This window comes from Neophocaena asiaeorientalis, unplaced genomic scaffold (assembly GCF_003031525.2).
Source record: "Neophocaena asiaeorientalis asiaeorientalis breed wild unplaced genomic scaffold, Neophocaena_asiaeorientalis_V1.1 scaffold258, whole genome shotgun sequence".
Lineage (NCBI taxonomy): Eukaryota > Metazoa > Chordata > Mammalia > Artiodactyla > Phocoenidae > Neophocaena > Neophocaena asiaeorientalis.
In genome coordinates, this window is record NW_020172591.1 from 743169 (window position 1) to 769191 (window position 26023).

The following is a 26023-nucleotide window of genomic DNA, read 5'->3' on the forward strand; positions in this document are numbered from 1 at the left end:
TGAGATTAGATCACTCCCTAACACCATACACAAAAATAAGCTCAAAATGGATTAAAGACCTAAATGTAAGGCCAGAAACTATCAAACTCTTAGAGGTAAACATAGGCAGAGCACTCTATGACATAAATCACAGCAAGATCCTTTTTGACCCACCTCCTAGAGAAAATGAAATACAAACAAAAATAAACAAAATGGACCTAATGAAACTTCAAAACTTTTGCACAGCAAAGGAAACCATAAACAAGACGAAAAGACAACCCTCAGAATGGGAGAAAATATTTGCAAATGAAACAAATGACAAAGGATTAATCTTCAAAATTTATAAGCGGCTTATGCAGCTCAATAACAAAAAAACAAATAACCCAACCCAAAAATGGGCAGAAGACCTAAATAGACATTTCTCCAAAGAAGATATACAGAATGCCAACAAACACATGAAAGAATGCTCAACATCATTAATAAAGCTCTAAATACTAAACTAAGATAATCATAAAGCCAGAAACAGATAGATGCAAAAGCAAACCCCAAGTCTACGGTTGCTCCCAAAGTCCACCTTCTCAATTTTGGGATGATTCGTTGTCTGTTCAGGTATTCCACTGATGCAGGGTACATCAAGTTGATTGTGGAGATTTAATGTGCTGTTCTTGAGATTGCTTGGAGAAATTTCCCTTTCTCTTCTTTGTTCGCACAGCCCCTGGGGTTCAGCTTTGGATTTGGACCCGCCTCTATGTGTAGGTTGCCTGTGGGGGCTCTGGCTCACTCTGGCCCAGGGGAGGGAGAGGTACGGAGTGTGGGGCAAGCCTCTGGTGGCAGAGTCTGGGGTGACATTGCAACATCCGAGCCACACCTTGGGTTCTCCCAGGGAAATTGTCCCTGGATCACGGGACCCTGACAGTGGCAAGCTGCACAGGCTCTCGGGAGGGGAGGTGTGGATAGTGACCTGTGCTTGCACACAGGCTTCTTGGTGGCTGCAGCAGCAGCCTTAGCGTTTAATGTCCGTCTCTAGTGCCCGAGCTGATAGCCGTGGCTCGCACCCATAGTTGTAGCTTGTTTAGGCGGTGCTCTGAATCCCCTCTCCCCATGCACCCTGAAACAATGGTCTCTTGCCTCTCAGGCAGGTGCAGACTTTTTCCCGGACTCCCTCCCGGCTAGCTGTGGTGCACCAGCCCCCTTCAGGCTGTGTTAACGCAACCAATCCCAGTCCTCTCCCTGGGATCTGACCTCTGAAGTCCGAGCCTCAGCTCCCAGACCACCCCGGTGGGTGAGCAGAGAAGCCTCTCAGGCTGGTGAGTGCTTGTTGGCACCAATCCTCTCTGTGGGAATCTCTCCGCTTTGCCCTCCGCACCCCTGTTGCTGCGCTCTCCTCTGTGGCTCCGAAGTTTCTCCCCCACCCACCCCCTGTCTCCGCCAGTGAAGGGGCTTCCTAGTGTGTGGAAACTTTTCCTCCTTCACAGCTCCCTCCCAGAGGTGCAGGTCCCATCTCTATTCTTTTGTTTCTGTTTTTCTTTTTTCTTTTGCTTTACCCAGGTACGTGGTAGAGTTTCTTGCCTTTGGGGAATTCTGAGGTCTTCTGCCAACGTTCAGTAGGTGTTCTGTAGTTGTTGTTTCACATGTAGATGTATTTTTGATGTATTTGTGGGGAGGAAGGTGATCTCCACGTTTTACTCCTGTGCCATCTTGAAAGTCCCCCCTTCCTTATATTTCTGTTAAATCCATCAGACCATTCAGAGGGATTTCTTGTTATTTAATATTATTTAATCTTAAATCTGAATTTGCCCCTATAATGGTTTCTTCACATCCTATATAAACTTCTGTAGACATCATATAATTTATTGCTTGTTGTATTGCTGTGTCTTAAACTAAAAAAAAAAAAGTATTGGTGAATTTTAATGAGCAAGAGGTAGATTTTTATTCTGAAAGGACCTCCTAGAGGAAATAGTGGCATTTTAAATGATGGAATAGATGAACTTGGTTTTTTATAGAAAAAAGGATGTTGACATATTGCTAATCTGATATAGAATTTTGAGGTTTATACTTCAGAGTCTTAAAGTTTCTGCATGTTTGAAATCTTGGCAAAGAACTCAAAGAAGAAAAGTGCAAATGCAGAAGAGAAATTAATATATTAGAGTTCCTAAAAAGGAGGGACAACTTTTTATTAGTTTGTGAGATTGTGTGGGTAGATAATGGCAGTAGGACAATGACAGTGAAAGTAATCATCTGTATTCTGATTAGAATTCTGTAGTTCTTTGGTAGAAAATGTAGCAACCTTAAGGAGGAAGGCGATTAAGTTTACTCTAAGTTGTAAGTATATGTATTCAGTTAATGAGAACATTTTGAGTATCACACAAATCTATTATATATTTAATTAATATGGCTTAATACTATCTTTTAAAGCTGTTCTAATGGAATAAGTAAAAAATGGGAGAGATGAATGGATAGAGATTGGTAGGTCAGAAATAACAGGGGCCTGAGTCAGAGCTGTCAAGAATATGTTGAGCCTCCTTCCTTTGGAGTTGAGTGTCTAGAGGGCAATACTTGGAAAAGCAAGGGATCTGCAAGTCTACAGCAGCTGTTAAGTTTATATGAAATATATTGAAGTATGTTGGATGAGGAGTTGAGTAGGAGAAATGGGCTAATAGAGGCTATAGCTAAGAAATGAGTAAATTTTTAAAAATTTATGTACTTTTAGCATTTACCTTAAGGATTGAAATTTTTTTCAGTTACATTTAATGTATGTAGAGTCCTTTGTTTTAAAAGTCAATTGAATATCAAAGCTCTTTGATGCTCTTTAGAATGAAATATGATTCCATAGTATAAGAGAAAATGTTTTCTGTCTGTAAAGCAAATGCTCAGTAAATACTCTGAAGCAAGAATTGGCAAACTTTTTTGTAAAGGGCTAGATAGTCAATATTTTAGGCTTTGTGGGCCACATGGGGTTTCAGTCTCCTATGATTCTTTGTGCTGTATGTTTTGTTTTGTGTTGTTTTGGCCACGCTGCATGGCATCCGGGATCTTAGTTCCCAGGGATTGAACCCGTGCCTCCTGCAGTGGAAGTGTGGAGCCCTAACCACTGGACTGACAGCGAATTCCTGTGCTGTATGTTCTTAAGCAACTGTTTAAATATGTAAAAAGCATTCTTAGCTTGTGGGCCGTATAAAAGCAGGCTACAGGCCAGTTTTGGCATGTGGGCTATAGTTTGTAGGCTCTTGCTCCAAAATACTGGTTTTCAAATGTTTGGTACTTAAATTTTATTATTATTATGCTTTATTAAAAACATTATTATGTTTTTAGAGGGAGTTACAATGTTCTCAAGATATCTTGAGGTCATAATTATTTTTGCATTTGGAGCAAAAATACTAGGTTGGGAGAATTTGGAGAGAAGGTGGGGTTGAGGAAGCAAAGAAATGGAGGTTCAGTCAGGTCAAAGATGAGACCACATGTATATTGGAATGGTAGGTGTCAAGAGTTGTTGTTAAGGGTTGTCTGGTAGAGTGGATAAGGACCAGTAGATATTAGATATCTGAGGTATTCAATTTCTTTCTTCATCAGTATCTTTTTCCTATCTCTGAGGTAGGAAACCTACCAATTTTCAGCCTCCTAGTGCTCTAGCTCTTTTCTCCATTTTAATAGAGATGAACACTGAGTATTGGGAGGGAGAGGGTGGGGGAATCTAGATTTTACTCTGGTCCTTCTGCTGACTTCTGTGATTTTTGACTTATTTGAACTTCAGTTTTCTCACCTGTAAAATGATAGGACTGATTAGATGATTTATAAGCTGTCTTCCATTTTGAATTTTTATTCTCACAATTGTGAGATTCTCACAAATGAACTTGATTTATATTTGCTTTTTTCTTCTTTCTGTTCTGCTGGCTCTGCTGTTTACCTCAGTCTGCGCCCTACTCACCTCAACCCTCTATCACTCTGATGTAACTGAACTATTTCCAGATTACTTTCATTTTGAATCTGAGGATGGAAATTCCACTGACTCTACCAGCTATGTATCAGGAAGAAATAATTCAACAAAACAAAGTAATAACCCATTCTCCCAATGGCAAATGTTTTGAAAAACAAGATAGAGTTGATTATGAATATTTAGTATCAGAAACTTTTTATACTAAAAAGACCATATAGTATTAGGTAGTTACTAATCTATACCACACTCACTGTATCTGTAAGACAGTGTTAGGATAGGTTCTTGATGTGGGTTACCTTAGTTATTTTAAGGGTGTTAAATTTTAAAGAAATTCCACCTCTCGCTTTGTTGCTGTTATCCTATCAATTCTTTGGAAGCATATTATTTAAAAGATAAATGAAATTTTTAATCTTCAAGCTGAGAGTAAGTTAAATTAATGTTAAATATTTTTCAAGAATATGTAGTTGTCAGAGCAGACATTTAATTTTTACTGAATACTTGTATAAGCAAAGCACACAGAGCTGCTGTTAAGTCAGTATAGCATAGTATAGCTATTTACTGTGTCCATGATTTTGTGTCCATTTCTGGTAAGGTAAAAAAAGATTTATAGAACATTATTCAAGCTAAAATTCTTATAAACTTATAAATTAAAATTCTTCTCTTAACTACTAAAAACAGTCAATACTGTCAGTATTCGGTTCAACGTGGCTTAGAAGAAGATCAAGAGAGGGCAAAAGGCAACATAAAGAACTTACAAAGCAGCGTTTCTCTCACGCTCCCAAGAGCTAACTAGAACTTACTGGGCCAGGTGTTGAAGTAGTTAGCACATAACAAGTAGAGGAGATAGAAAGGAATGACTGTAAAATAATATAGGAATGGAAGTGATTCTTCTTAAGGGTTTAGGGACTACTAAAAGGCAATGGAAGATCTAAACCCTGAGGAACTCATCATGTAGGGTAATTTTTTGTTTAAAAAACTTTATGTAGGACTTCCCTGGTGGCGCAGTGGTTAAGAATCCGCCTGCCAATGCAGGGGACACGGGTTCGAGCCCTTGTCCAGGAAGATCCCACGTGCCGCAGAGCAACTAAGCCCGTGTGCCACAACTACTGAGCCTGCACTCTAGAGCCCGTGAGCTACAACTACTGAGCCTGTGTGCCACAACTACTGAAGCCCGCGTGCCTAGAGCCCGGGCTCCGCAACAAGAGAAGCCACCGCAATGAGAAGCCCACGCACCACAATGAAGAGTAGCCCCCACTCGCCGCAACTAGGGAAAGCCCTCATGCAGCAACAAAGACCCAATGCAGCCAAAAATAAATAAATAATAAATTAAAGAAACTTTATGTATATAGATTTGTTTAAAAATTCCCAATTTTAAATTAAGGAAATCCCACTAATGGTTATCAGTGTGTAATTGTGTATATAAAGTAGGATTTATACAGTTCCTAATTAAGTTTATATCATTTTATAAAAAATAAATAACTGAAAATTACCTATTCAGTTTGTGAATAACTAATTTGTTTTATGAAAGATGAATAGTATAAAGCATATTTGTGATTAAAATAAGTAAATGCTTATTTGAAACATTAACTTACTAATGTAAAAAAATGGAGACACATTTTAAAACACCCAACTTAGTTGAGTTAACCCACTGTAACTGTTTGACTGTGGATGTTTTCCCACACTGATGGGCAGCTGACTGAGGTAGTGCTATCCAGTACAGTCTACTTTCAATTATCTGTGGTAATGGGACAATGCATGGATAACCCTAAAGCAAAATACTTATACATACCTTCCTGTCATCTGCTGTGGCCTGAGCATGTGCTTGGGTCCATGATGGAGGTGTGGGCGGGGGGCTCAGGCTTGCAGAGGAGCTGAAAGTCAAGGCCATGAGAGGTATTCTAGGGGAGCCTGGGTTTGGCACTGCGTGGTTGAAATATCATGGGGGGAGCCTGCAGCATGTGAGACCAGCTTGGCAATAGCTGTTAGAGGATGGAGAAACAAATTGTTAAGGAACTGTGGGAGAAAAGGTATTTAACTCTTGCACAGTTTCAGCAATACTACTTGGCGTGTTTTTTGGTTAACAGGTAGCAAACAATAATAGTATTAATAGCAGTGTACTTGCATTAGTTTTGGTCTTCTTTGCTAGTTAAACACATTTTCCACTTGCCATAGGTGAGTGCTATTATTGAGGCCTCTTCTAAATGAGAGTAAGTTTATTGGCATATAACTAGTAATTTTAGAAATTCAGGATAAGTGGAAAATACTTTTCTTATTATTAAAATTCTGACTAGCTATCAGTGTTGAATTCGTACTTCCAAAATTTAATAATTCATTTCAGCATTGTAATATCAAAGTATATAGTGAAGGCAAAGGCAATGGTGATTACTGAAAGCTACGAGTTTGATTTAGGAAAAACATACAAGCCATATTTAAAAATATGTTTTAGGAGCTTTACCAAAGTTCTTTTAAAACTGACAATTGGCTGTGAGTTGATGAATGTTGAAGCTGGATGTTAAGTATATGGAAGGTATTCATTAAATTACTCTAATTTGAAAATGATTGTATTTTCTACCAGAGAAATCTTTGAAAAATGTGAATTAGGTAATTGCTGAAAACTTCAGAATCTTCTGGACCAAACTTTCTCCTCCTTATTTATGTAATAGATTTATTGTTCTCCATTAAAAGTTGTTATTCAGACTTAAGATAAAATCATAGCCATGTTCTGAAGGTATATTTGATTCTGTCTACGGGAACTCCTACAGTTCAATTCAGTGTGGTATTAGGATGGCAATTCACAAATTATACCTTTGGGTTTTCTTAACCATATATTACTTTTATTATCTTAGATGATTTTTAAAAGTTAATGACATCAAATATTGATATTTGGCAGTCACTAGAGGTATTAATCATAAATCAACTCTTGTACAAAGTTTGGAAACAATTGACATTTGAGAGTGAATAATGTATGAAACAGATGAATTAGTCCTTCTTCTACATCACTGGTTCTCTGTCAGAGCAGTTTTACCCCCAAGGGAACAATTGGCAACGTCAGATATTTTTGGTTGTTACAGCTTGGGGTGGGGAGTGCTATAGATATCAACTGGGAGGCTTCACTACAACCTACAATGCTCAGGACAGCCCTTCCACAACAAAGAATTATCTGGCCCAAAATGCTGGTAGTGTTGCTGTTGAGAAGCCCTGCTCTAGTATTCTTTTAGAGTAGACAACTAGAAATGTATAACCAAACTAGATTATTTTGGCTTCATATAGACATATGCTGTTAAGAATTACGTTTTAAAATATGCCTTCAGTTTTAATGAGAATTAATATAAGAAGCAAAAAAGAACATTTTTCTCATAATTCCTTCGACCAGTTCCTTTAAGAGTTTAGTGCTGGGCACATGGTCACTTTTCCAATGAAGGGGTGTATGTTTTCTTGTAACTCATTATTTATACTTTGCCTTCTCTAATTTTATGCCCTATTGTAGCAACTATCCCTTATTTCGGCTTATATATAAAAGTTCTGTGATCGTTTCTTTTGCTGTGCTGGTCTTTCTTTTATGCTTACTGTAATGGCTTATACAGGTTTGGGCTGTGTGTTTATGTGTACATAAAGAAAATATGTAAGTAATATGTAAGTGCCCCCAATCCCCAGGTATGATCTAATTGTTTTAATGGTTTTAAAAAAGTCTCAGGTTTTTCAAACAATTTAAAATATGTGTTTGTTATAAAATATAACTGTATATTAGTGCAAATAATAATGAAAAGTTACCCCTCTTTTCATTCTCCAGGGATTTATTAATATTTCTAGCAGGAAAATTTGAAGTTCCAGTTTGCCCTAAGTTTAGAATTCTGTTATTGTTGATTAGGTTTACATTCTTTTGTTTTCATTTCTGAATAAGATAATTATATTTCTAACTAAGCAGAATGAAAACAATGTTGAAAGAGGATTACATTCTCTAATAAATTTTCTTTTATTGGTATAACAAAGACCAGTTATATATAAAAAATAAGTGTCATATTTTGGGGTTTTTTGGTTATTTTGAAGTATAATTGGTAAGTATGAAATCTTCCTAGCTCATTTTTTGTTTGTTTGTTTGTTTTGTTTTGCGGTACGTGGGCCTCTCACTGTTGTGGCCTCTCCCGTCGCGGAGCACAGGCTCCCGACGCGCAGGCTCAGCGGCCATGGCTCACGGTCCCAGCCGCTCTGCAGCATGTGGGATCTTCCTGGACCGGGGCACGAACCCGTGTCCCCTGAATCGGCAGGCAGACTCTCAGCCACTGTGCCACCAGGGAAGCCCCTAGCTCATATTTTTAACAATTCAGAAAGACTCATTAAAAATTATTCAAAAGTAAAATATGATTAATTTCCATTTCTCTGAAGTTAAAAATAAGTAAATTCCAATATTGTCACTAATGTGCAACCTTTTTTTTTCTGTTATAGCTCCCTCAAGCAGTTGAAAAGGAAAGCAGATTTTGTAATTTTTCTAATATGCACCGGAAAAGTTCAAAACCTATTTTTGTCTTAAAAAAAAATAGTTAAAATGATTAGGTCACTACCTTGGCCAGTATTCGATTTGTTGCTTCATTTAGATATTTATTAGTTATGAACTTATAGATTCTGTTTCTTTTAAGATCTGTTGGTTGAAATGGGAGGCTTCAAATTTGTTTCAGGTTTCCTTCACACTTTAGGTAGTTTAGAAGGATAAATACCAGTGTTCAGATTTCTTAAAGTTGTATTTAATAATGTCATGATGGTTATCTTTCATTTCCATTTCTGTGTTACTACCTGGTTATTCTTTAGACAGGGTACATTGAAGTAGGTTTGGGGAGGAAATAGCAAAAGTATCTGTTAATTGCTGCTTGAGCCAGGAATGGTGGCAAGAGATGTGAACAAAATTTTAGTGAAGTATTTTTCAAACTTTTTAAACTGCAACTCACAGTTAAAACTATATTTTATATTCCATCCAGTACACAATTTAATGTATGTATTTATATACATAACATATTTTAAGAAAAAATACCTTACTATGTGTATGTTGTCTGATATTTCTGTTCTTTTTCACCTAAATTGCTGCTCACATGTCACTAAATTGCACCTTGCCGTTTGAAAAATGCTGCTTCAGTGTATTAATTACCCTGCTTAAATTCGCCCTCTCTCAGCGAATAGAAAACTGAGTAAAAACACATTGTTGTTATGTACTAAATTGTATCCTGTTTTGAACATTTAATAAATAAAATAATGAAATATTTTACAAGCATTTTGTTATGAAAAAATATAAGTAGCATTGCCTCAGTAAACAAGTTTCTCTGTAAAAAATGATTCTTATTTTAACATTGTATTTATAGTTTAGGCCTCTCTTTTTTTAATAAAAATTATTTAAACACTAATAGAATTTATACTAATAGGTTATTTTTAAATGGAACCAGATTAATCACTGGGACTTTCTTTTTTTTTGAGGATTTTTCTTTTTTTTTGGCTGCACTGCACGGCTTGTGGGATCTTAGTTCCCCAACCAGGGATTGAACCCAGGCCCTCAGCAGTGAAAGCATGGAGTCCAAACCAGTGGACCACCAGGGAATTCCTTCACTGGGGCTTTCTTAATAAGGTTAAGTCTTAATGGAGAGGGGAAAAATTAACATGTTTAGTCCAGAGGTTGGCAAACTTTTTCTGTAAAGGGCCAGCTAATAAATATTTTATGCTTTGCAGGCCATAAGGTCTCTGTTAGTACTACTCATCTCTGCCATTATATTGTGAAAATATGTAAGCAAGTAGAATGACCGTGTTCCAATAAAACTTTGTTTATGGAAACTGAAATTTGAATTCCATATAATTTTCACATGTCAAGACCTATTTTTCTTTTGACTTTTTTCAACCATTAAAAAAATGTAAACACCTCTCTTAGCTTTTGGGCTGTAAAAAATAGGTGGTGGGCCAAATTTGGTCTGCCAGCCATGGTTTCCCATCCCTTGCTTTAGCCTAGAAAGGGAGAAAGTCAGTATTGGTCCCAAAAGGAGAAGTTAGCAGTTGTGGTTAAGAATATGAATAATGGGGCTTCCCTGGTGGCGCAGTGGTTGAGAGTCTGCCTGCCGATGCAGGGGACACGGGTTCGTGCCCCAGTCCAGGAGGATCCCGCATGTTGCGGAGCGGCTGGGCCCGTGAGCCATGGCCGCTGAGCCTGCGCATCCGGAGCCTGTGCTCCGCAACGGGAGAGGCCACAACAGTGAGAATGATATTAAACCTCTTAAGTATTTATATTTTTATTTTTCTGGATATAAGAGCTATACATTTTTGTGTTGTGTTTATATTATATTTTGTAGACCGTTGATATTCATAAAGAAAAAGTTGCAAGAAGAGAAATTGGTATTTTGACTACCAATAAAAACACTTCAAGGACACATAAGATTATTGCTCCAGCCAACCTTGAACGACCAGTTCGTTATATTAGAAAACCTATTGACTATACAATTCTAGATGATATTGGACATGGAGTAAAGGTAAGTATAATTTTTGTCCAGCTTAAAAACAACAGCCCATAATGGAACTAACTCTTTAGAAAATTAAGCGTTTATCTTTTGTTTCCAGAGGATCAAGTCTTGGCCTACTTGTAGTTCTGAAGATTTCCTACCACTATGTTATCCTTCTTTCTTCTTAGTATTATGTTCTCAAGTTTTAAACAGTCATCTTTGACTGAATTGCTTTTGCTTAATCAGTTATGAAAATACCTCATATAGATCTGGAAATAAATGTGGTATTATATTTCTAATCTTTTAATTATTTAGTATGACTAATTAAAAATTATTCAGTATGTTATTAAAGTATTTGCTTTATCTCAAAAATATCAACAAACTTTTGGCATTAGTTTTCAGAAAGAACATATATAAACAAACATGTACTTTGAATTTTTCTAAAACAAATTTATCTCAACATTTTGGGTGAGAATAATGTAGATAAAACTAATATGTGAACTAGTATTTCCACTGCTTTTGAGTAGATAGTCATTATATATTTTGGCTATCTTTTAAAATGTATTTAAGTGCCTGCTATGTATGTAAAGTATCATAATCACAACTGAGGAGCATATAACTTTCATTTAAATTGGTGTTCGTTCTTAAGAAACTATTCAGAGGTTCAGCTAAGTATTAGGTTATTTAAAGTTTGCATCTCAGCAGTGATTTGAAAGACAGTGACTTTTCAAATGTGATGCTGAATAAATACGTATATGCCTATAAGTGAAACTGTACAGTTCATGCAGTTGATTTGTGTCTAATATAAGCAAATTTAAATTTAAAAAATATACCTCACACGAGTATGGCTAGAAATCGGTTAAATCTAACTTTAATGTAGGTCTAGGTAAAAGAATATGTACGGTGTAAATTTATTTTTTAAATCTTTTTCTTTCTTACAATTTTGATATAAGCACTATTATCTGAAATTTGATATTTAATTTTATAATGAACACCTAATGCATTTAGTTTACAGTACTAATTAGAGCATGTTAAAATAGGATGTACAATTGGATGGATAATTAATAACTGAAATTTATTCTAACTTGGGAAAATCTTTTGAGATTTATTTGAGGCTAACAACTGCTAATGGAAAATTTTAGGATACTGAATGAATTTAATGATGAAAAGGCACTTAGAATATAAAACATCATGTTTGTACTTCCCCACTTATATAATAAAAAGGTGATCCCCCAATTCTTATTTAATCCTCAAGTAAATGTTCTTTAGGGAATCTGTAGTCCCTTTCATTTTTTTGTACATTTTAGTGTTTAGGGGTCACTAATTTGAAGAAATCTTTAATAAAGTTGTTTTTAAATAAAAGTGTCATTAATTTCATCACAAAACTCCTGTTCATGACACATTCTGCTTTAACCACTCTTTCTATGATCTACTGAAACATTTTTTAATGCTGAATGCTTAACTTGTTTTTTCTTTGTTTTTTTCCTTTCTCTTCACATCCTGAAGTTCCAACTAACTTTTCAATGCTTTTTTCCCTTACCTCTTTTATTTGCTCCATTTATGCATTAAGTGGTTGCTTAGATTTAAGGTAAGAGATTCCAGGGCTGGATTTCCATTCTTTGTTCTTATGTAGAATATTACATATGGGGAGTGAAGAGATATTTGGTACTTGGCCTTTTAAAACCAACAAATAGTTACTCTTTTTTATTTTATTTTATTTTTTTCATGAAACTTTGTGTGTCTTCATGTTCCATGAGGGCAGATGTTTTTGACTGTTTTGTTCATTGCCCTATCCTGTGTGCCTAGAACAGTGCTTGACACACATTAGACACTTAGTAAATATTTGTTGACTAAATGGTTATTTTGCAATGTCAATATATTTTGTGAAACTGAAATGTAAGTTACCCTATCATAAAATGTCATTATGAAATAAAATTAGCTGGACTTTGTAAATGTAGAAATTTTGTTTTGGATTGGAGGGCTGCTAATGTGCTTCATTTAACCCTCCCCCTGTGTAATAACCTTTTTATTCTATAAATGGTGTGCTTTATTATATACCTTGTGGCCACTATGTCATTATCTCTTGACTCTTAATCACTCTTAAAAAAATTGAAAATTGGAAAATATTCAGTGTTTTGGGTGTTTTTTAAGTTGCAGTATCATGTATTTTGCAAAAAACAAAATCTTTTTATTCAAATTGCTATATAAATTATATATTTCAGTATAAACTCACTTTAAGAGGTTTTCAAGCCGAGTATTATATGCAAAGCATCAAAAGCTCATGATAGTGTTTAACAAAATACAAGTTAAGAATTAAAGATATTTACTTTTCTTGTTTCAGTAACATTTTAGTATTTTGGAGGGAAAAATGGGAAAAGACATTCAAGAATAATCAAGAAACCTGTCAGATAGAATGGTACTAAAATTATTGTCACCAAATCGATCATGCATTTCATTTTTGTTCTTTTTTTCTTAGCTGAATTCTATAATTCCTTTTCAAATATGTATTCTTACCATATACCCTGTTGTTTGCCATGTCTTCAGTGTAGAAAATGATAACAAGAAGACAAGATGACTGAGATCTGAATCATTAACTAGCTACTAACCACGGCCACAGAAAGTTAACAGATCATGGTAGAGAGATGTGACTGGAGGAGCCCAGGCAGATGTACTTAATGTGTACATAAAAGTATATTGGAGTGTTGACTCCAAGCCCTCAGTTTTGGTGAGTGAGGAGATTCTTTCGCATAAAATAGGTAGAATTAGACCAGAAGCTGTCTTTGTGGCTACCTTGGCTTTTTTCCCTTAAAGTCTGTATTCAGATTTTGGCTATTGATACATTAACTTCCAAAGTGATAGAAGTGCACAGAAAGATTAACTAAAGGAAAGACAACAACAAAAAAAATGGACCAGTTCTTTCCCCTTAAAGTTTAGACCAGCTTGCCTGAGGAACTATCCCTAGCTCATTTCTTCCAGACCCTACCAGGATTCCTTCTTGATCTTTCTGGGTTCAGGATCTGTTCTGTGTGAGAGGCCAGAGTGAGTGGGAAATGAGAGCTTCCAAGAAAGAAAGATCTAATAAGGGACATCACACTTGGATAAGATTCCTTAACATCTTTGCTCTTTGCACCAAAAAAGCTCCACTCCTTAGTACTGTGGCTTTATGTAGTTGTTTCTACTATATTGGGATGGGGTTGACAGGGTGAGAAGTATGTACCGTGAGGTCATCCTAGAAGGTAGAATGTGCCAGTCCTCTATCTATTTCTTCTTATCTTTCTTTCTGAGTGTGTCTGTTGTCTCTATAAACTTGTGGCACATAGTTAATAATTTTGGGTGAACCAAAACAAAATAGAGTGGAAAAAATATTCAGCATATAGCAAATCATTACTCTTTTTAATGTTGATGGGAAAAAATGAATTGCTTTAGAAGGTTGATTAATGGAATAATTGAGTATATTAAGATAGAAAATAGAATTTTAAAATGTTAAAGTTGGAAGGGACCGCAGATAGTAAACTAGTCCACTGGTTTTCCAGCTGAGATTTTTGGAGACCTGTGGATTATGTCAGGTGCCCTGGAAGTCTCCTGATATTTGATTTCCTCCTCAGCTCATTATGAGCTCTGTCTTTGCTCCCATTGTTGTCAGACTTGATGCCTTTCAGATATACTCTAAACACATATCATACTTTGGGACAAGACACATGGGATTTGACTCAGAAGAGACCTCCATGCTTAAAAGTTGAATTTTTAACCTTTTATACAGCATGTCCTGGTTGTGTTTAATGGTTCTTTTCATCTAAAATTTGGGTTAACTTTTTTCAGTCGAATGAGGAGTTGTAGAGTTTAATTCATAAGACCTTTGAAAACAACGTGGTGATATTTTTAAAGAAAAAGGTATAAAAAGCTGATGGATAGAATGCCATATTGGAGGGGTTTTAATATGTACCTGAGGCCAAAAGTGGAATGTACCTTGAACTGGGGTACCCTTTCCCCACTCTTTATTTTAATAAAAGAGTTTTAAGACCTTGTTACTGATGTGTTTGAAACAGATATTTCTGTTGAACGTTTAAAGTTGTCACTAACACAGCTAAGCTTAAGTACTTTTAAAATAAGTGTATTTAATGCAAAAAAAAATAAAGACTTCTGATCTGTTTTTGTAGTATTTATTTCAGATGAACATTGTACAAGCAGATTCTTAATAATTAATGAGGAGGGGTTAGGAGTTTCTTTTACAGTTAACACATTAGGAATACAACACTTCTGAAAATTTTGCTTGGGATCTTGAAGATCCATAACTTTATGTAAAAAATGGGCTAGCCTTTTCACTTTGCGTGTGATCTTGTGTGTGTCATTCCCTACAGTACAGAAGGATGATAAATTGCCTCTCACATTTCTAGCTCTCGGGTACAGCTGAGGGTTCATTGTTAAGCATTTATTTGATACAACACTTGGAAGAAAAACTCCACAATAACAGCAACTTTTGGAAGACTCATCTGGGTTTGCCTATCAGTTCCAGACTTGAGCCACCAATTCTGTCTTGTCAAAAGCCAGTTGTTAGAAACTGTTTTCAGAATCAAGCAGAAGTTTGTCCATCTTTATTCCTCTTTTCTTCTTCTTACTTTCTTTATTTGTTTTCCTCCCTTAATCCTAATCTCTTATTCCCTTATCTCTGTATTAGATTATTTTAGGACTCTTGGCACCTTAGGCTTTTTGTCTTTCTCTCTTGCTAAAAATTTTACATCTCTCCTGAAGTCATACTCGAATTCCTGATTTCAGCTTTGATCTCCTTCAGGGGATCTCCTGGTTCTTTTCCTACTGGCTCTGAGAATTGAAGTAGGAACATATATCCTCTGAGGAGAGGGATAAAGATCTCTAGGAAGCCAGAAAATTATGCACTGGATGGAACTAATGGGGAACGATACTGGGCATTGAACAAAAGCCTAGAGATGCTTGACCACAGCTGCTGCCCATTCTCACTACGCCACATCCAGACAACCTATACATACTACTCCTCTTCTCTTAGTATATTTAAATCTTGCTCTTTTTAAGACTTGTTAATACTCCAGCTCAGATTTTTCTCTGTGAAACCTTCTGTAGCCATTTTGTCTTACATTGATATTTCTTTTTTGGAGATTTCTATATAATTTGTAGATACTAATTTTTGTTTTAAACATGTGGGTCTTAGTTCTAAAATAAGTTCCTTAAAAGCAGAGAAATCATTTTACAGACCTTTGTCTTCTTTTATTTTTCATATTCTTTTACCCTTGTGCCTAGTAGTCTGGTGGTAGGTAGTTCAAATGAGGGATATACCACAGATATCATTTTAGAGTGTGTCTGTCACTGTTAAGTTGCAACAGGTCATCTTTTCGTGGGAGATTTCTTCATAGCAGAGGTGACGTGCTCTATGAACTAGAGATACCTGGCTGGCCAGCTTTATAAAAAATACTGGAGTTCACAGGGTACTGGAAATCACTAAGATTTGTAATGAGTGTTATATATGAAATACATGATACTATATATATATCAGGGTTCAAGGAGGGTATTGCATTTACCAAAAAAGGATAGAGCAGGAAAGATAGGAGCACTTTAGAAGCAGTAATAAGGTATAATAATTGGCCTGATGGTTGGTTCTAGTTGTAGTGATCTCCAGAGTCTGGGAGAGCAGACCACTCTGGTCATAAAGGAATTGCTCTTACTCTTGGTATTATCTGCATTTCTTAGTCCAGGCTGGTGGGAAACTATTTGAGTTGTGATCATGCATTAACCTTCATCACCTAAATGAAGTATTTCTTCTGTTTTGAGAGTTTGATTCTGGCAGGAAAAAAAAGGGGGCCTTTCCTGCTCTTTCTCCGTGTGCCTAACACCTGCTTCACTCAGCTCTCGATGACTTTTCCTTTGTGGCATCAAAAAATAACCACATTAATTGAATTATTGTTGGAATCAGCCACCAAAGTTTCATTCCAGTTCCCAAGTAAAACTTTGAAAAGTACCATGAGCACTCCTATTCATGATTCAGGACCGCTAACTACACGTTTATGTGCCAGATGATAGTTTTGCCTGTGTGTGTTACATTTTCTAAAGCTTCATGTGGAATTGCTATTATGGAGTGGGTGCAGTGTTGCTTTATCCTGAGTTTGTGCTATGTCCTCTCTCTCTAGTTAAGTTCCCCTTCCACACTCACAATTCAGTCATGTGTTTTGCTCCTTTTCAGGAAGCATTGTGTCCCCCTGTAACTTCCCTCAAAGTAGTTTTTAGAACCATGATGAGTATCCAGTAAGTCATTTTTTACCAAATTATTTTAGGTGTGAAATACAGTTTATTAACTTTTATCATAGGTGAGATCTATATTATAATAAGTTTTGTTTGGCAATTATTCCTGTTCTTTTCCCTTTTCCTCGAATTAGATGGCAGTATGTATATTCTGCATAGCATATTCATTGTTTTACTTAGCGTAGAAACATTTTTCACAAGGAAAGCTACCTTGAAGAAATATTGAATACTCTTTTAGCTTAATACAGAGGTAGCACAGCATCAGTGAAGTATAAAATAATAGATTAGTTGGACATTCCACAGGGACTCTGGTTTCTTAAGTGAATTAAGTTACTCATGCAAACCCCATTAACCAAACAAATAGAACCATTTGATGATTCTACAGATCATAAAATGTATCAAGTTTTATGTATAGAAATGTCCACCAGATTTTAATTTATAGATTGTTTATTTTATGTTTTGGGTAGATTAAAAGACTTATAGAGAAGATACTGCAATTTAAACAAAACACCTTATATACCCAAACCTTAAACAAATCAAAGTTGGAAAGCTGTTTTCAAGTATTTTAGCTATTCCATGTATAGAATAAAATTCTGTTTTACTCTTTTTCTGTCCCTGCTCCTTTTCCTTCCTGTTTCTAGCAAATTGATGTAGTTTAGTGTTTGGCTCACCTACTTCTCCTTCATCACTTAAAGTGACTTTGGGTTTTATGTTGTTTAAGGTTGAGCTTAAAGGACTTTGTTTACTACTTTTAAAAATCTTCTGGTATCATAAATTAAGATATACAGTTTTAAAAGCTATTCATTATTTGTCATATTACTCCTAAAATTTTCCCCAAATGTGGATTAATTTTTTAAAACTTCTAACATTTTCATTTTAAGATACAATTATACCCTCTGCTTATTAATGAGAGGGAGAGCAAGGATAAGTTAATCTTTATTCTTCCTTGATAACCAGTTTGTTTTGTATTTGTTGTTTAAAAGCAATGACAAAAGGATTACAGATGAATGCTTAACTTTAAAAATATTGATATTTCAAAGGTATCATTTGTCATTAAAGATTGTTTTAACATCACACACAACTTGTTCACTGGGCTATTCATTTGAAAAGTTTGTTTCTTGATATATTATTTCTTGCCTATTCAGATAACAAGTAGTATTTTAGGATTTTTAAATATTCCCTTTAAGCCAGAGTTAATTTTGTCAGCCATGATACTCTGTATATAATTATGATTTGTTTTCTTAAAGTTTATATTTTAAAATTACAATTATAAGTGTATTCTGATTTCAGAAGTCTTGCAGTTTCATTTCATAAGTATAATTTGAATACTCTGGATGTATTCTTATTAGAAAAGTTAAGATCCTTTTTTGAAGTGTTTGGTAACCCAGAATATTAGGGGCTTAAAATAGGGTCAGGTATGAACATATGTGGTGAACATTATTAACTCTAACCAATTGGTAATCTCAAATAACTTGAGATTGCATTTGCTCTATATTTGTGCATGACTTCTCTTAACTCTTTAAGGTACCCAGATTTCTAGGGCTTTCTGTGTAAGTGCTGACTTTCTCCTTTGGTGGCATCCATGGTTCCCAAATCACCCAACTTTCCCACACTTGCACTTTCAGTTGGGGATAGAATAGTGAGGAATCACAGCTTAGCTCTGATTTAGGACTATGTTACATCTTTTCTATGCCTAAATTAATCTTCATTTTGGGCCTGAGTGGGTTTAATTCCCATTGGAACTAGGACATTGCCAGTGGCCATTGTACCGCTCACAGTTGAGTGGGATACCTCAGCCCTACCTTTCTGGTTCAAATGTTTAGGAACATGCCTTAACTTCTGGCAGTTTTCAGGTAGGTGATTCCTTCATAAGAGAACATTAAAGAAATCTGACTTGTAAGGCTGATCCACAATTTTAAAAAATGGGATTTTCTCTGTATATGATATAACTTTATATTCTCTACTTACAATGGATCAAAACTAAAGTTGCATTTTTGGGGGGGGAAACATGTCTTTTGTTTTTTATGATAAACTTGCTATCTAAAAAACAAGGAATTGCTTAAAGGCATTATTGTCTGATTGAGTTACTCTTTATAAAAACTAAAGTTTTTATAGTTATCCTATTTGATTTCAATTGAATGTAGTATCTTATAGTCTAACCAGTGATCTGTTGGTGTGATGGCCTAATGGCAAATAAAGTCTTTGCATACAACTTTATAATCATTTGAAAATCTCACATTAGGAAGAGTCCTTTGAGTACAACTGTAGAATGATAGTAGAGTAGAAATTGCATATGAAATGCATGGCCTCTAATTTTTTTTCCTATTTAAACCTTCCCCTCCTTTGTTAAATAGCATAATGTTATTTCCTGAAAGTGCCACTTTGTTTCACTGCATACAGGTTAAATTGATTTTTCCTCAAAATTTTTTTAGGTGAGTACCCAGAACATGAAGATGGGTGGGCTCCCGCGTACAACACCTCCAACTCAGAAACCCCCCAGTCCCCCTATGTCAGGGAAAGGGACGCTTGGGTGAGTATGTAACTAAGTAATAATTGAAAACCATTTCATGTAGTGCTGTGTGGAAACTAAACAATATATATGTTTAAACTATTTTTTTTTTTTTTTTTTGCGGTACGCGGGCCTCTCACTGTTGTGGCGTCTCCCGACGCGGAGCACAGGCTCCGGACGCGCGGGCTCAGCGGCCATGGCTCACGGGCCCAGCCGCTCCGCGGCATGTGGGATCTTCCCGGACCGGGGCACGAACCCGTGTCCCCTGCATCGGCAGGCGGACTCTCAACCACTGCGCCACCAGGGAGGCCCTAAACTATTTTTAAATATTTGAAAAGAGAACATTTTCTTCCTAGGATTATCTTTTTTGTGTGTAACTTTTCCAAAAGGAAAACATCTTTTATACTTTATACCTGGGAAACATCTTTATACTTTAAAAATATTTTGTTTAGAAATTATTTTTCTAATGCATTTTAAATTTTAGGTAAATCCTAACCTGAGTTCATGGCTTATTATAAATTACACTCTAATTCCTATTTTCAGAAAATTTTTAGTCTTTTGTATTATAGTTGATTTTTCTTATTCAAACTAGTCTTCTGAAGAAAATACTGTGCCTAATACAGAAGTCTGTATATCTTGCGTTCTTATGAGAATACTGAGCTTTCATTCAGTCTACAGACTTGGGCTTCGGATTTGACTTTGGGAGAAATGGTCAATTGATGGAAAAGCTTGACTTTTTTCCTCTATAGCATCTTAGTATAAAAACTTGGTTTATCATGATCAAGATTTGTGATCAGGTGGGCATAATATCACCCGGAAGTGAGGTGACTAAAATCGTGGTCCAGCTCTGCTCCTGCTGTGTCGTGTTGCATAGTAAGCCTCTTAGCAGTTCAGTTTTTTCATCTGTAAAAGGGGGTAATTTGTCCTTTGTCAACTTTTCAGAGTCACTGTACCATGAATTGGATATTTTTTAAATGTGTAAGACAAAATGCTTTGACTACCATTGGCTTTGTGATATATGCTTAAAAGTTTTTAATTGGCAATCTTGATTTTTGGCCCCCTCACCAAAAAAAAAAAAAAAAAAAAAGCAAAAAACAAAACAAAAGAAACAAACAAAAAACCCTAGCAACTTAATCAAGCAAAGAAAGATGATGTTGGAGGAGGAATTATAGTTAGGAGAGTGTGAAACAAAAGAATAAAAATGATTTCCAGCCAGGAATAGGATGATTTTATTCAGGGTAGACACAAAATTCTGCTTAGATTAGAGAGGAGAGAATCCAGTAGCTTAAATAAGGTTTAAACTTCAGGGTAGAATGTAGATGATGTGTGGTAGGTTATAATTGTACAGGGTAAGAGTGGAGAATCAGGTCAAGAGGAAATATTTATTTTCCTGTGGAATGTCTGTATTTCTATCATGTATAGTATCTAATGGATTTTATTAGGTTTTGAATCAAGATTGTTAGCAAGATAACCCTAGTAAAATAAAATTTTCTGTTACTCCCCAATTTTAAAGATTTACTCATACACTAGTATTTGTTTTCCTTGTGTATTAGCAAGGGCTCTGCAGTGTCTTCGGAGACCAGAGTGGCTGGGCACCACTAGCCGTTTGATGGTCACAGCCTGGCTTTTTCGCGGTCTTTGCCCAGCTACCGTGTTTTGTCCTCTGCCCCTAGTTTTTTACCTTTTTTTTTTTTATCATTGTCTTCATTGTATGGTTCTCAGCAAAGGTTTTTTTTTTCTTGCATGAAACAGAACATTTTTATTGTCTGGGAAAAATTGGAAATCAATCAGTTTCGTATTTTATGGTGTTTTATGTTTACATCATAACTTCAGAGATGCCCAAACGTTGTTGTGTTTTATTTTATGTTTTAAAATAAATTTATTATTTATTTTTGGCTGTGTTGGGTCTTTGTTGCTGCATGTGGGCTTTCTCTAGTTGCAGTGAGCGGGGGCTACTCTTCGTTGCAGTGTGCGGGCTTCTCATTGCGGTGGCTTCTCTTGGTGCGGTGCACAGGCTCTAGGCGTGTGGGCTTCAGTAGCTGTGGCACACGGGCTCAGTAGTTGTGGTGCATGGGCTTAGTTGCTCTGTGGCATGTGGGATCTTCCCGGATCAGGGCTCGAACCTGTGTCCACTGCATTGGCAGACAGATTCTTAACCACTGCACCACCAGGGAAGCCCCTTTTTTGTATTTTAAATCCAAGGTCCTAACGTTCCTTTTTCTTTCTTTGACCCAGTATCTTGTCTAGTGCCTGTTATTTATTTTTAATAATGTGTATTAGAGAGGAATTGTTTATGCAAGAAGATTTTGAGCGTAGTAGACAGGGTCATTGCAGAGTAATCTCATCCAGAATCAATGAGCCAAAACTCGAGTGGTCCAGGAGAACAGTATTTAAAGGAACCTTGGGAGCTTTTTGGGAAGTGAATTATTGAGAAATACATAAGTCAGGTGAGCAACATCATTTTAGGAAAAGAAAGCTCTTTAATTTTCACATCTTGAGATCCAGTTAAAGACCAGAATCTCATCTACACAATATCAGTTTCGTGTCAGTTGAGTATTTATCATTGTCATGAACTTATTTGGAAACTTAAAGATGAGAACTAACTCAATAATTACTAGTGTTCCAGTGTGCATCCTATTTGCTATCATATTTCCTTTCTTGCTCTTCTCATGCTTTCAAAAGGAAATTTTGAAAAAAAGAGGGAGATATGCTAATGAAATCCAGTCTGTTTTGTACTTCAAATAAGGTAGAAAGACTTAGGTGATCTTTTTTTCCTTCTCTCCCTTTTAAATGTTGAACTGTGAAGAGGGTAAGAGGTAAGAGCAATCAAGGTGAAAGCTGAAGGAGGATGTGAAGTGAGAATGGAAGGAGATGAGATTAAATTATATATTTCTGTGTGTGGACGTGGTTTTATTTCTGTACCTTATAGAAAGGGAAGTGACTTGTTAGGGTTGCTATTGATCATCAGTGTGGGGGTTGTGGAGCCATGTTCTAGACTGATTTACCCTGTCTGAGTTTTTGGTTAGGGAGAGAGAGGTGAGGAGGATAATTAGTGCATTTATGCAGTGCATTTGGGGGAATTTGACATGGCACTAAAATAATTTGAACTCATCTAAGAAGAGAGTCTGGGAAACATTGGCTTATCTGGTAGTAGAATCTTCATGCTCTCAGAATGAATGAACAAAATCGCATTAGCAGAGGGAAATGAAGTTGGAGACTAAAATACAACAATATGTATCAAAACCCTAATGGAGAAGTGATACTTAAGGGAAGACTGAAATTGGTAGCTGGGTTTTATTAAAACATGTTCTACTACCTCCGAGTACAAACTGTATTTCACTACTGGCAGCTCTGAATTGATTGTGCCGAAACTTGCTAATCACACAATACATACGCTCTTCTTTTTGTAGGCGGCACTCCCCCTATCGCACACTGGAGCCAGTGCGCCCTCCAGTGGTACCAAATGATTACGTACCTAGCCCAGCCCGTACTATGGCTCCCTCGCAGCAGAGCCCTGTGAGGACAGCTTCTGTGAATCAAAGAAATCGAACTTACAGGTATTTTCTCTACCTTAGCGCAAAATGTGATGGTCATAGTACCATAATTTGTTCAGATAACTTCAGTTAAATCTCTCTCATTTTCCAAGCACTAAGTTCTTTTCCTCACTCTGCTCCCCCAAACCTCATCTGATTCTACCTCTCTCTTCTCATGTTCTGATGCAACTTTGAGCAGCCAGGAAGTTGAAAGAGGACAGTCATCTCAAAGTGCAGATTTCTCTGCAAGATTAATAGTTATTGTTGACCTGAAAAAAAAAATTGACCAGATGTGGGAAATTTCAAGTTGTTTTTTGGTGGAACTTTACAGATGAAAAACTATATGCAATAAAACATTAATATGGGATAGTATATCATGATATCATTACAGATAAAATTAATCAAATAATTTGTTCAGGAAAACTTTTTATTATAAAAGAGGTTTCTTCAGACAGCCATTAAACTGGAATAAGAGAAAGTAATACTATTTTTATGTGTCAAGCCCCATGATTTATCACTATGTTTATGGAGAATTTTTTTTCTTTCTCAGTTTCTTTAATACATGCTTATTAAAAGGTAGCCAAAACAAGTTTCTTGAACTCAGCTCTTTTCCTTACTTTATTAAGAAATTCATCTTTTAAGCGAAGGGCTTTTGAATTATCATTTTGTAGCTATATTCATTTTGGAAAATGCTGGCGGTATCTTGCTGTATATCAATACTCACGTTTTGGTGGCTCCTGTTTCTTTAGCAGCAGCGGGAGTAGCGGAGGAAGCCACCCTAGTAGTCGGAGCAGCAGTCGGGAGAACAGTGGAAGTGGGAGTGTGGGAGTCCCCATTGCTGTTCCTACGCCTTCTCCTCCCAGTGTCTTTCCAGGTAAAACATGAATTGTGCTTCATCTTCACCTTGCTGAGTTTGGATTCTATTTCTGATTTAATTACACTGGGCTTTCTTCATAATCAGGGTTTTTTTCCCTCGAAGACTCTGTAAATGCTGAAAAATCTTTATGCGTTTGTTATTTTTAACCAAATGATTTGTGAGTTTATGTTCACATACTTCTCTGTTATTTGGTTTTGTGTCTTTGGTGCTGTGGCGTAGTTGGTGCTTTGAGTTGAGGTTTCACCGGAATGAGTTACATGTTTAATTCCAGCTGGTGTTATGACAGTGCATGCCTTTGGGCACAGTGGGGTCTCAGTGTGAGAACCATATTGGTAGCAAAGGATTGAGCAGATATAATTTTGACAGTTCAATCTCATGAGAACTTGATAGTCACTGAAATGCTACGCTCTTTTGTCTGAAACAGAAAAATGTACTTCTTTAATCTGAGGACACAAAGTTAAAATTTAGTTTTAAAAACATGACAGAAAAGACGTAAGGATAGAATATTACATATTTAACTTACTTAAAATAACAAATAGATATACCTTTTTAAAAATCATGAAAAAGTTATTTTTGTAAAATCTTTTTTACTTGATAAGATATTTATGTCTGAAATATTTTCTGATTTGTATACTTCAAAATGGAATACTGTCATTTTGTAGTGTGTTGTGTTTCATTTTGTATACTATCAATATTTACAGAATGTTAAAAATAACAATATAAAGGGAGCACTTTTCTTCTAGAATAGTGGCTATCAGGTAAAAAGGAATGCTTTTAATGAATTTAAAATCCTGTACATTACCCTTAGCATCTTGAATTATTTGCTGCAAACCTTAATAATCCTTTAACGTAATAAGCTCATTCTTTTTTTTTTTAACACTCTCTTCTATTCTTTGGTTATTGATAAGCACCGAGTATCTAACATTAAGTTCTCTAATGCCGTTTCTAATCCTGCCTGATGGAACTGCCTCATTAATGCTGCCTCTTACTCCTCTTTCCCCTCAGCCCCTGCTGGCTCTGCTGGTACTCCTCCCCTTCCTGCTACTTCTGCATCTGCCCCTGCCCCTCTTCCTGCTACTGTCCCTCCCTCCACTGCCCCAGACACTGCCGCTGGGGGTGCCCAGACCCTTGCTGATGGCTTCACTTCTCCAACTCCCCCTGTTGTTTCTTCCACTCCCCCTACAGGTGAGTATTGGTTTATTCTTTGGCAGGCAGATCCAGTTGTCTGGCTCTTCTCTTACCTGGAACTCTGGCTTTATGATTTTTGTTTGTTTGTGGTTTGTATTAAAAAAAAATCTGAAGAATAATGTGCTAACTAGAAAATGGCATGTGACCGAAGAATAGAATTTCCTGAGGGAATCAGGGTAAGGTTTCTCATTTTTCTAGTAGAATAGCACAAATACACATTTTTTATTGCTTGAATTTTATTTACTAGAGATTTGCAAATTTAGTATGGAGCTGTCTTCTCTACAGTTATTTTATTTTATTTTTTTTTGGCTGTGCCGTTGGGCATGTGGGATCTTAGTTCTCTGATCAAGGATTGAACCCATGCCTCCTGCATTGGGAGCACAGAGTCTTAACCACTGAACCTCCGGGAAGTCCCTACTATACAGTTTTGAGAAGTTGTTATTAGAAGTATTCTTTGTTACAGGTTATGTCATTAATAAAAGAAAAGTATGACAGTAGTTTTAAGGTATATTTTATAGGAAATATTTGATATAACAGTTTGAAAGTACAAGTCTATTATAACAGAATTTGTTGCTTATTATAGCAGCACTGAAAACACATAGTTAGGGGGCTTTTTAAGGATTTCAAGTTTATTTGTAATTTAAGATTGACTGGTGTTTTACTGTTTTAAAATTGCAACCTAAAGTTTGTTTTCATGGCTAAGGAGAAAAAGGCTCAATTGCTACAAAGTATATTTTCAAAGTTAATAGTGATGCTGGTTTAGTAAACAAGTTCTTATCTACTATAAAAATGTATGTGTTTGGACACACATCACCTTAGCTGGTTAATAAACTACTTCATAGAATATATATGCAGTGCTGCTGCTGTATCTAGGTGTTTAAGTGTTTTAAAAGACATCTTAAAAATCCATGTTAATCCATTCATTTTGGATGGTGTTTTATGGCATAGCTTCTGTAACAGTACTTTTTAAGAAAAGCTTTCTGCAGTGAGTGTATGTAAACATGAGCTGTCCTTTGATCTACATACCACTCTGTTAGGCCACTCTAGCTAGTTAAATATAGAAATCTTGTTATGCTCCTGCATCAGTAGAGTAAGGAATACATCTTGAAATCAGTTGTAGGCCCAGAAAGGACAAATCACCCTCACATAGAGTCAACATTTTAGTAATTAAATTATAATTTAATAACAGGTGCTGGTTCCTAGTCTGCACTGAATCAACATTTGTTGTATGAGTGAATAATTACAGTTTTTTAACAAAAAGCAAAGTAA

General features: G+C 36.1%; 1 protein-coding gene across 11 annotated transcripts in view; it reads left to right on the plus strand.

Moving 5' to 3' along the window:
* The window catches only part of ABI2 (abl interactor 2), a 96534-nt gene that overhangs the window by 41500 nt on the left and 29011 nt on the right, over window positions 1-26023 (plus strand). For 10 of the 11 annotated variants that reach the window (XM_024738338.1, XM_024738345.1, XM_024738346.1 and 7 more), the window contains exons 3-6: window positions 10234-10410; window positions 19080-19177; window positions 22567-22713; window positions 23439-23563. In XM_024738338.1, coding sequence (XP_024594106.1) covers window positions 10234-10410; window positions 19080-19177; window positions 22567-22713; window positions 23439-23563 — 547 coding nt within the window. The remainder of the gene's footprint in view (window positions 1-10233; window positions 10411-19079; window positions 19178-22566; window positions 22714-23438; window positions 23564-26023) is intronic. The other variant, XM_024738339.1, reaches the window with a different exon arrangement.